This window comes from Tigriopus californicus, chromosome 7 (genome assembly GCF_007210705.1).
Source record: "Tigriopus californicus strain San Diego chromosome 7, Tcal_SD_v2.1, whole genome shotgun sequence".
In the NCBI taxonomy this organism is placed as follows: Eukaryota; Metazoa; Arthropoda; class Copepoda; order Harpacticoida; family Harpacticidae; genus Tigriopus; species Tigriopus californicus.
In genome coordinates, this window is record NC_081446.1 from 8886834 (window position 1) to 8898359 (window position 11526).

The window sequence follows — 11526 nt, forward strand, 5'->3', positions numbered from 1 at the left end:
GACTCCCCCGCAGTGCAGTTCAATTAACTCTTTCAACGGGATGGACATCTCTTCTTCAACCGTGCACGGGTTATTGACATGGCCCGAAATGTTAAAGAGCTTGGTGCCTAAAAACAATGGAAAGGTCACAACTGATCCCCGGGACGTATCGAACTCATGGGAATGAAAATGTATACCGGTATTCCTGGGTCGGCCAAATGAGGCGAACCATTCACCCCCTCGGCGACAGATGGTGGGAGCGACAGCGCAGGTTTCCACATTAGTCACGGTGGGGCAACCAAACACGCCCACATCAGCCGGGAATGGGGGCTTTAGGCGGGGTTTGCCTTGCTTTCCCTCCAAGGATTCGATGAGAGCGGTTTCTTCGCCGCAAATATAAGCGCCCGCACCGCGATGCACAAACACATCGCAATCATAGCCGGAGCCACACGCATTTTTACCCAAGAACCCTTTGGCATAAGCCTGAAACATATGTGGTACGCCTTGAAAAGTCACAGGCGCTCAAAAGTCAAGTGCCAACGGGTTCAATCCTACCTCCTTGATAGCCACTTGGAGATTCGTCGTCTCGTTGTAAAACTCCCCGCGGACGTAGATGTAGGCGGCGCGGGCGCCCATGGCTCGGCAAGCAATTAAGCAACCCTCCACCTGCGAACAAAATGCCAGTGAGACATGATGCCATGGAATTCAAACCCCTCGCTGGGCGGCTGCCTCGGGATGCCAACTTACCAACTTGTGGGGATCGTGCCGCATGATCTCTCGATCCTTGCAAGTGCCGGGTTCACCTTCATCCGCATTGACCACCAAGTACTTGGTCGGCCATCGTCGGGCTTGTTCATGAAACTCCATTTCATGCCCGAGGGAAATCCGGCTCCACCTCGGCCGCGCAGACCGGAGGCTTTAATCTCATTGATGATCCATTCGTTGCCCTTTTTCCACGATCTCCTTGGTTTTGTACCAATCTCCACGGGCCATGGCCCCTTTAAGGCCCAGTCGTGACGGCCATACAAATTGGTGAAGATACGATCCGAATCAGCCAAGGGGCCGAACTTGGTCTTTTCGTTGAGGGCGGGTGTGGTCGACAGGCATCGCGTCGATTGGGCTAGAAAGAGGGCAGTTCAAGCACAATCTAGCAGGACGCTTTGTTGATGAACGGCCACGTTCAGTGATCTGACCCGAACCGCCCGAACCCATGTCGGCAGATGGGTCATTCTTACAATATTCCTTACAATTAGAATTAAACCGGGCCTCATTCGAATGGATGGGAAATGGCCGTCAATGCAGGAAAATCATCTCAATCCAATTCAGATGCTACCTTATTGGGACTTTCTCTAGGTTGTCACACCTAAAATGAAGACATCAGTCCTAGACCTAAACGTTTTACCTCCCTCTAGCCATTAACCATCCAGTTAAAAGACTGAGGTGTAATCAACCTATTTGGTCGAGAAGAACTGTCTCCCTCTCTCTTGACGTATGTTTTCAAAGCTTGTGGTATAATCTTGGTCATAATAGAAAAAAAACCCATGGGAGGCGGTGATGGCTTTCAGCATAAGGTTTCCAATATCTTAGTATTGGCTTGAGCGTTCTTGGTCAACCTATTCCACGTCAATGGTCCAAAGTCTGGCGAGTGAGGACCCTTGGTTCTCACCTTGAATCCCTCGGAGGACGGGACTCCACTTGCTCAATGAACTCATGTTCATCCGGCCTCACTCCCAATATCACTCCTTCTTTCAGTCGCTGCGGAAATCTCGTCACTCACTTTCTGACGGGCCTCACCAAGCCAGTCACATAAACGGACTGACTTACGTTCTGGGACTGAAAATGTCGCAGAGGGACTGTCAACAATGAACAGCGTGACCATAGACTCGACGTCATCAATCCATATATAACGAGTGCCCACCCTCAGGCAGCAAAATTGATCCGAGTTTGACACATTAGTACACATTAGCATGATAACATGAAAATTGACCCGGCAGCCACTGGTTGAGATCTAAGGATTGGGCACCATGGTTCCTCTAATTTGGGCTACCTCATACTCACTCCCCAAGTGGGGGTGGATTTCATTTCATTATTTCATAGTTCCATTTTCAGATCGTTGTTCTTAAAAAAAGTTACATGCGATTGATCCAGGTCAATTTATTGGAATCAGTCTTGGCGTCCGGATTACAAAAGATTCCTGTCACCGATTGTTTTTTTGACTTTTTTGGTCACCCTTAAAATATTCCCAGTCAAAGGAGGGTCTGACTATGATTACACAATGGCCCATTTATGTAAAAATGATATTTACGATTGGATATGGGTTCTAAACAGTATTTAATCCAAGTGTATTCTAAGTCTAAGGTGAATTCTCCCGCTTTTCTTTTCAGTGGAGAGAAAAGGTTCTGGCTGAGGTTCCCGACATCGTGTTTCTGTTGACTTGAGCCTGACCCATGTCCGATGAGCCCAGTGTTGCCAAAATCGTAATCGTCCGGTCAAAAGATGGAAAGCTATCGTACCCGGTCCACATTATTTTCCAAATACTTGATAAGTGGGTTTGCTTCACTCAGTTCACGACCCCTGGTTCCAGGTCGGTTCGGTCGGAGTCTACCCGGCCCCATCTTCTTTTACCAAAGGATACCCCATCCGAGAAGTGCTAATGACCCGGCTGTCTATAAAACTTACGTGGTGGAATATTCGATGACCCATATCGACTGGACCCGACCCGGGTGGAAGTTCATGTACTAAACGTTAATTCAGCATAGCTATTCACCCGCGAACTGGCCGACTCATATATGGAATGTTTGTTGTTCGAATCCCCGTTGACGTCATTTTTATTTTGGGGGGGGGGGGGGGGGGGGAGAGGGGAGAGGGGAAGGGGATGTGTGTAAAATCTGGAATCAGCGAGAGTTCAAGAGAACCCCACGACGCAGTTTTTCCTGAAGTGAGGGGCAGAGGACGGGCGAAGCGAATAAGTGCCACATTGCCAGTGCCAAGCCGTAATTGAAAGTAGGCTCCCTTGAACGTAACCATACTTTCAAGCACACAAAGTTCCAGTTCCGGAGTCATTGTATTGTACTGTTGGTAATTGTAATATGATATACGGATTTCGGTTGAAAAGAGTTACTAGATCATAAATAGGGTTAATCTTGGATTCGATCACTGATACAATAACCCAGATTGATTGACCAATCTGCGTTCCATATGAGATAGTAATGGGTCGGCCGTGCCCCTTTCGTGCATTTGTTTAAAGTTAAAGGCACCAAATACAAATGATCCGTCCATCCAGGTTATCTTTGAAACTAATAATGAAAATGGACAGATCCTCCCGTTGAATTTCTAAGGGATGATTAATTTTCCCCGCCTGATCGACCCATGACTTAGTTTTACTTTTGGCCTTGTCAGGGTCAATCGGCTAAAGAACCCACATTTGGTCCCTTTCTGTTTCAGAAAGTAATCCGGTCTTGGTTTTATATCAGTACAATATCAACCAGGTGTCGGCTTATCTGACGGATTAAGAGGCCAGAGATCCAACATGAGCTCGGCCACGAGTTTGTCGTTCATTCCGGTGTTGTCCCGACTGAGTCCGTTGGTGATCCGAGTCTTGGGTTGCAATCCGGGTACCATGACCCTCCAGGGCACCAACACCTATCTGGTCGGGCATGGACCTCAGTAAGTGGACAGTCTTGGACGGTAGACTAGCAGGGCCACACCATATAAGTATCATTTCTCTTTTTCTGTTTTTTGTTTGGCTACAGGGAATGTAATCCCCAATACTATTAAAATGAAAGGTTATAATTCGTCCTTTTTATTACCTTTCAATATCTCTATGATAATTAGTCTACCAACGAATTTGAATTAGATTGATGGTTGAACATTGAAATTTGAGGGAATCACTGAAAAACCATGGGAAGAAATCACTGATGTGAAGCAAGCACAGACTGGACAGACAAGTATGTAGTCCGGTGCTTAACTGGTCCAAGTAGGAGCTTGCTCTAATTTGGGTTTGTGCACAGACACTTGAGGGGAAAATGGTGTGGCCAAACTTAAGCAAGAATTTTTATACCACGGCAAATGAAATCAATTTGGGCAGGACTAGCAATAATGTGCACCAACAATGACGCTGGAAAGTGGGTTTGGTTCAATGCTTGTTTTGCTTCTGGCAATCTGACTTCAACTCCGAACAAACAATCCCCATTTTGCGGGTTTCCTCTCAGGTGGCGGCCAGAGTTCCTCCCCTTTCCCTCCCCTTGTATCCTCTCCGCAAAGGTTCTCTCATCCTCCGCCTAAGATGAGTTTTGTGTAAAAGCAGGATTTTTTTAAGGTTAAAAGGCCTAGTCAAAGACTTGATAGCTCTAGTCATCGAAGTAAAAGGGCTTTATCTGAATGTGCATTGACTTTTTTCTAAAAAGAGCAGCACAAGGATCAAGGTTCTTGAGAAACTAGCTTTAGATTGGCAGATCTAGTTCATTTCCATGACAGAAACTTGGCCTCGACCAGGGATCATAAATGAAGAGCTAGCCATGGTTGGTTTCAATTTAGTTCGATGTGATAGAGTACGCTCTGACAATCCCATTTTCTCGCATGGGAGCGTATGTCTACGTAGGTTAGAAATGATCTGCACATTAGCCATATTCACATGTCTAATGTAGTAGAAAGTAGAAGCCTTAGTTTGTCATATCTAAGGACTTGATATGTCCACTTGTTATGTCCATTGTTACAATGTATAGCCCCCCCCCCCTTCTTGTTCGATAAGCCCGTTTCTGGTAGCTCTCAAAATCACTGGAAAAGAGTTGGACCTGGCAGTTTGCTCGAAGGTTTTCTTTGTAGGGGACTTTAATTTTCCGGCAAGCGTTGTAGAGTAGGTCCCGATGGGTATCTTCCCATATCGACATTCAAGGGAGGATGAAGGCCTCCATTGAGAAAGATCAATTGAAAAAGGAGATTAGAGTGGTCCAAGAGGTCAGGTCAAATCCGACAGTATTTTTCTATTATGCAAACTCTAAGAGAAAGATGAAACACCCTGTTGGTCCTTTTGAGGTTGATGGGGAAGCCATTAGCAATGTAGAGGCTATGGCTAACATGCTTGAAGATCAGTTCTCTAGTGTGTTTTTCAACCCCACTGAGTTTAGAAGCAACAACTCATTGCTCTGAAGATGAGTCTGTTGAGATTAACAAGGTTAGTCTATTTGAGCACTTAGATGATCTTGTAGTCACAGATAAAGATGCATTAGCACCAATCAGGGACTTGAGGCTTTCAAGTTCTCTTGGTCCAGATGGTGTGACATCTCAGTTTCTAATGAGATGCTCACTGGTTCTTGCTCCTGTTTTCTCGCACTAGATGCGTTGCATCTTGGATCAGGGTAGGTTTGCAATTAACTTTCCAAAACAAAGGCATCAACTCGTTCTGGAGGTCTGTAAGGGCTACGTTTGCCATACATATCAGACAACATGTAGATGAAAAAGAAAATTATATCAACCAGGTTTTAATAGTCAAATGCAATGAAAGTAAATGATTGCAATTTTCAGCCCTCCAAAATATCCAGGCTAGTTATAGCAATGAAGCACTTGCTTCCCTTTGGGTTCCTTCAATGTTAGATTGTTAAACTATTAAAATATGTGTCCTTGATCCGCCCTCTAATATGATGTTGATTTGATACTTTATTTATTTGTTCCGTCAGTTCCCGCCTTTTGTGTGCGTGTGTAAAACCAAATTGGTTTTAACTTGATTCGAGAAGGTACCAGATACGAGCACGAGACGACAAAGTCAGTCCAACGTTTTGATAATCCCGAAATCAATCCTTGTGTGAAAACCCCATCACATTGATTGCAGATAAAAAGAAATATTTAAGATGAATGGGGTACATAGGCATTAAAGTACAAGAAGTGCTTTTTGTTAAAGAGATTTGCAAAAAATCAGGCAATAAAATTTACATTCACATTTTTTTTCTAAACTTTATCAGGATACTTCAAAATCATTCACATTTTTTCTTCTTCTTTTTTTGGCTGAAATGGTTCCAAATGCACAATACATTGCAGAAAAAGGCAAATATTGCTCTGAAATTTGCAAAATTCGCAGTTGCAATTAATTTGCAGAAAAATCTCGGTTGTGCAAGGTTTTTGCAAGCAGGATGCAAGTTTTGGTTGGCCCTATCATGAGTCAGTTGATGTAGTTGATCTTGACTTTGCCAAGGCCTTTGGCACGGTAGATTATGGCCTTTTAGTTAACAAGCTCCATGAGATTGGGATCCAAGGCAAAGTTCTCAATTGGTTAAAAGGTTTCATTTTTAGTGACATACATGATGTCAAGTCGGATGACCCTCAGGGCCCCATTTTGGGTCCTCTCCTATTCATCATCTTCATTGCTCCACTTCAGACGCTTAGTAGTAGTAACGTCATCAGTATCTCTTCCTATGCATACTGATCATACAAAATTAGGTTGTAGTAGGAGTGATCAGAACTCAGGTAGTTTGATAGGTCCTAGATCAAATCTACTCCAGGGTTGCTAAGGAATAATATGGCCTTGAATGAAATGAAATTCCGTTCAATGACATTTGGGTCAACGCCATTAAACATTCCGCTCGTAGATAATGGAGGTAAAAATATCGAGCAGGTTTCGTCTGTACAAGATTTAGGTGTAGTCCTCCAAAATAATGGAAAGTTCGATGAGCATATCCAGTTGAAGGTGGGTAAAACTGTTCAAACATGTGGTTGGATATATCGCACCTTTAAGTCTATACATCTAGAGATAGTATCACGATGCTCACTCTGTACAAGTCGATTGTCCAACCGCATCTTGAGTATGCCTCGTCCATTTGGGCTCCAATTAATCAACAGGTTTGCAAAAGCTTGAGCAGGTCCGAAGATGTTTTACTAGGAACATTGAGGATATGAGAGAGCTCTAGTATTGGGAGAGGTTAGAAAGGTTGTGATTGAACAGTATTCAGAGAAGGTGCGAAAGGTATCTGATATTGTACGTTTTCAAAAGCATCCATGAGCTTTGTCCCAAACCAGGGTTTAGGGTCATTTCTAGTGACCGTAGAGGTTTAACGTGCGTTTTGAGAGCACCTTCAAGCCTTCGAGAATCCAGGCTACTTAAAACAATGAAGCCCAACTGTCTTCTTTCTCGGGCTCCTTCATTGTTCAATTTGCTGCCTTCAAATATTTGTAGGTAATATGTAGGCGTTGATCCAGTAGCAGGATTTAAGTCAAACTTTGGACAAGTTTCTGAATAAAATTCCCGATCAACCCTATGTTCAAGGGTTAGCCAGATCCGCCAACTCTAATTCGTTGGTCCATCAAGTAAGATATGAAAATAGAAGTCAATTGAAATGAATAAATTTCTCGCCTTGAAAACTGCTGGGATTCCATTCCCAGTAGCGGTAAGGAAGTTCCAAAAAAAAGATGAAACTAACCCTCTTGTGACAATCACTTACCAGAAGAGGACTAGCTCTCAATCCTTATGGGCCCTGTCATGTTCTGCACTTTGAGAGGGCATAACTCTAGACGCAGTCGTTCGATCGAGTTAAAAATTAAGATACGCAATGATAAGGAACTGGGACCAGTCACACATAAAGAACGTCTCCGTCTAGATTAGACGTTTGTGGTTAGATGTTTTTAAATTGATCGAGTTCCCTCCATGGTAATGGAGTAATAATCCCTTCTTATGCTTTTGAAGTCGAGGTCCTAAATTTTTTTTTCTATGATTTGATGACTATCCAAACTTTCAGACGCATCCTCATCGATACGGGTGATGGTCAGAAGCCGGAATACAATCAAGCCTTGTCCAAGATTTTGCGAGAAGAGCGAGCCGGCATCCACTCTATTATTCTCACCCATTGGCATTTGGATCACGTCGGAGGACTAGCTAACGTTCTAAAACAGGCATGAGAAGCACCGTACAATTTAGAGGACATTAGACATACTGAATAAGCTCTTTCTCAAAGTAGGCGGGAGACTCATGTCGCGTCTTCAAGTTCCCACGCGTTGGGGATTCTTTAGAAGTGACCTCGCGAGCCTCGCCCATAACCGATCGTCAGACTTTTGCCGTGGAGGGTGCCACACTAACCGCTTGGCACACACCCGGACACACCGTGGACCATGTGGTCCTTCATCTTCAGGCAAGAGTCGTTTTTCCAGAAGTGTGCTGGACTCAATTTGACATAAAATTTCTAAATCCAGGAGGAGAACGCCCTTTTCAGTGGCGATTGTATCTTGGGCGAAGGCACGGGCGTGTTTGAAGACTTATATGAATACATGAACAGTCTGAGTCGCATTGCAAAACAGAAACCCGCCCTCATTTACCCCGCCCATGGAGCAGTCATTCCGGTGAGTGGTGGCAGCAAATCTTGCTTGATTTCGATCACTTCCTTATTCTTCTTTGATTGTCCTCTAGGATCCAGTACACAAAATCCAGTATTACATTCAGCATCGAAAAGAGCGCGAGGAACAAATTTTGGCCGTATTGGCGGATGAAAATCAGGTGGGAGGCTTCACTCCTTTAGATTTTGTTAAGCGGATCTACAAGGTAACATCCAGATAACACATACTTTTGTAAAGCCTTTCAGTGACATTAACTTCCGATTTCTTCATCTAGACAACGCCAGAAAAGTTACACGATGCGGCAGCCAAAAATGTATCACAACACCTGAGCAAATTGGTCAAAGAAGGTCGAGTCAGAAAGGTCACGGATTCAGCCAACGGGTTTGAGCTAGCCCAGCCCCATTAGGTCAATTCAATGGCTAGCTCAAGTTAGTGTGTTTTGAGAAACATAGCCCAGTTTATGTTGCATGAAATAAAGGCATTGCCCGAAAGTCGCATTTTATTGAGACGGGACCGGGTCAGGACAAAAGTAAGCTAGAATGAGGTGGGTGATTCATGGTGAAAGTGGCGGTGGACCCGTCTTGACTTCCGAAGACTGGTGGACAAGTGCGGGATGCGGCGTGTATGAAAGTATGAAAAGGGCCAAAGAAATTAGAGTGCATGGAAGAGCCCAAACGGCCCCCTAAATGTCTTTGAGCTCGGGTGGAATTTCGTTTTTGGGATGTTTGTTCTCGAAGTGTTGTTTGTAAGTCTTCGGATCCGGCATCAGGGCCTGAAAAAAAGGAACACTTCATTAATGACACACGGATGTTGTCCAATCTTTTTAAATGGCTTTGTCACAGCATTGACATTTAAACCATGAAATCAAAGGGCACCTATACATTTTGGAGACTGATAAACTGCTGGCAAAGGTTTTTGTAGTTTTGATTTTCGTCATAGACCAATGGATCGTACCGAGTCGTTCGCATTTCAGAATATCTTCGATTGACAAAATTTTGCAACTGCCTATTGCTTAATTTCAGGATTTGGAAGCCTTCAACCAACGTCTAGGATGGATAAGGGTTATTCCAAGGGGAGGCGGAAAACATTGAAGGCCTCGCTCGGGCGTGACTCTTGGTTCAGTCAGTATGCACTCGATTAGGGAATATTTAATACCAAATTTCAAATACGCTCTTAAGTGCAATATCCCCTAGAAAGTTATGATCATCTTGGGTCGGTTCAGAAGGAACAGCGAATATGGTAAATTTCGAGTGCTCTGTTTTAAAAGGAAATGACCTTGAACACAAAATTGGCGCCTAGGCGTCAAACCACACTACTTCCAACATAGGCTGGGCAACATTCCATCAATTTGAGGCCAGTTTTCACCAAGTTGACCCCAGGAAATTTGGTAGGACATTGAAAATCTATAGGGATATTTGTGTCCATGTCCATTAGAACACGGTATTCCGAGACTTTTCAGCCGAAGCCGATCTGACCATGGATGACGAGGAACAGGCTGGTTTCCAAGTAACTCAGCTCTCACTCACAACTGGGCCAGTATGGTGAGCTAGAAGTACCGTATGACCGAAGGCAGGTAGGTTGAATTTGACTTTTTGACAAATTTTCGTGTTACTCTCTGGCTTTCGCTAAAACCCCAAAATTCGACTGGCCTGACCCTAGCCAAGGAAGGCCCTCTGGGATTCTAGATATCCGTGCCCTGGCGCATCAGGTTGAGTTGCCCTTGAGATTCAAACCTATCGAGCCTGGTCCCACCCACTGAATACATAAGTGGGAATGAGACACAAGGCGGGTCAGACCTCTTGGCTCTCCATTCACCCTCATGGCCTTCATATTCATTAGTGCCCCATGTCTGTCTCGGGTGTGTCCGTGATTCAATCGGCTCGGGATTCGGGGGCGAGTGGCGGGGAAGGGGGACTGGGGCTTACCTTGCAGACGGCACAGGCAGATTTGAGGGCGGCCATAGCCGCCTTCCTCTGGTCGGTGGCAGAATGGCCTTGGGCCTTCTTGAGCTTGGCTTGCTTTTCGGCCGCCTTGGCCTGGGATTGAATCTTCTGATGTCCACGGGCCATTTTCCAGTCGCTGATCAATGATGAGAAGGAGGAATGAATCGGTGGGAGCCTAATCCTAGACACGCCCACGAGCCAACACGTGGCCGCCGGAACTTGGGCCAAAGCAAAAGCGACCGAACAACGGGGAAACGGTCAACTGGCAATCTCGCAGTATGCCCGAGTCAGAGGCTGAGTGCGAGGGCAAGGGCGAGGGTGTGAGTAGTTAGCACTTAGTACTGGATGAACCAGCGAGGTTGGGTGTCGTCCCACGTGGCCAAAGGCACGGAACAATCGCGGATCACGGGCCGTTCTTAGGGCACTAACTAATAACGGCAGCTCACGAACGCAAAAGCCAAATCCAAGGACGAGTGAGTCAGACGGGATACGGAATGCGATTGGGTTGCTCAATCACAACTTCACAAGAGTGTCGACCAAGTCACTTCGTCTAAGCTTCGCTCCAACTATTGAAAGAAGTAAAGAAGCGAGTTCCTCGTCTATATTACTACATGCACACAACTGGGCTGATAGTTTGTCCAACTGAGCGGACACAACAGCACTCAAGGCAGGAACCAATGAAGTCCTAGCATGAACGAGATGGAGGCTGGACGGATGGAGGCCCTAAACAGATGGCCACACAGCTCTGCCGCCTCAGTTGGAGAAAAAAGTGCGCAACAGCGGAAGAGCTCACTCAGATGAATGGATATCCCTTCAACTCATTCAGTAGACGATTTCAAGTTGGCGTCATCTTTGGCTGTAGCTTTCACCACCTACCGATCAAAAAGCTATTTTTCCGAAAAGTACAGTTGGTACTATTTTGTGTGGTCAAGGCACGGCTAACCTAGCATATGTTTCAATTTGTTTCAGTATTAGACCTGAACCCGTGATGCATTTCCAACAGTGATGGAATTTTTTCTAGATGTATGTAGCTAGTTAGATATGCCTGTGGCACAGGCTGGTCAAAAGGGAGAGCGCTGTTGGCTAAGCACTAGTGCAGGGGCAAATCTGGACTCAAGTCCAATTGCACTTAAATCTTTTGCTCAATTTAGGAGAAATTGACAGGACTTGAGTCTTTTGAAAAGGGTTCAAATCCAGTCTCATCGGAAAAAATATTCCTTTTTTTTTTCTTAGAATCTTGCAAGGAGAGTCTTTTTGCTAGACCTGACTACAGTAAAATACTTAAGTC

The 11526-nt window shown here is 45.0% G+C and overlaps 2 protein-coding genes and 1 pseudogene across 3 annotated transcripts; 1 reads left to right on the forward strand and 2 right to left on the reverse strand.

Annotated features, from left to right (window-relative positions):
- LOC131883445 (NADH dehydrogenase [ubiquinone] flavoprotein 1, mitochondrial-like) overlaps nucleotides 1-1840 on the reverse strand; it is a 2420-nt pseudogene extending 580 nt beyond the window's left edge.
- Nucleotides 1841-2837: 997 nt separating this feature from the next.
- LOC131884031 (beta-lactamase-like protein 2 homolog) lies at nucleotides 2838-8786 on the forward strand. 2 transcript variants are annotated; one of them, XM_059231662.1, is made up of 7 exons: nucleotides 2838-2982; nucleotides 3424-3645; nucleotides 7704-7857; nucleotides 7923-8093; nucleotides 8155-8301; nucleotides 8369-8500; nucleotides 8570-8786. In XM_059231662.1, the coding sequence occupies exons 2-7, from the start codon at nucleotides 3509-3511 to the stop codon at nucleotides 8699-8701; spliced, it is 873 nt and encodes a 290-aa protein (XP_059087645.1). In that variant the 5' UTR covers nucleotides 2838-2982; nucleotides 3424-3508; the 3' UTR covers nucleotides 8702-8786. The 2 variants fall into 2 exon arrangements, with proteins under 2 accessions (XP_059087645.1, XP_059087647.1); XM_059231664.1 differs by having other exon boundaries at nucleotides 2904-3057.
- On the reverse strand, nucleotides 8777-10892 carry LOC131884032 (zinc finger protein 706-like). The gene is made up of 2 exons (XM_059231665.1): nucleotides 10221-10892; nucleotides 8777-9067 (listed from the first exon to the last, which is right to left on the reverse strand). Exons 1-2 carry the CDS (start codon nucleotides 10362-10364, stop codon nucleotides 8978-8980), a joined length of 234 nt encoding a protein of 77 aa, XP_059087648.1. The 5' UTR covers nucleotides 10365-10892; the 3' UTR covers nucleotides 8777-8977.
- Between the last annotated feature and the right edge of the window lie 634 nt (nucleotides 10893-11526).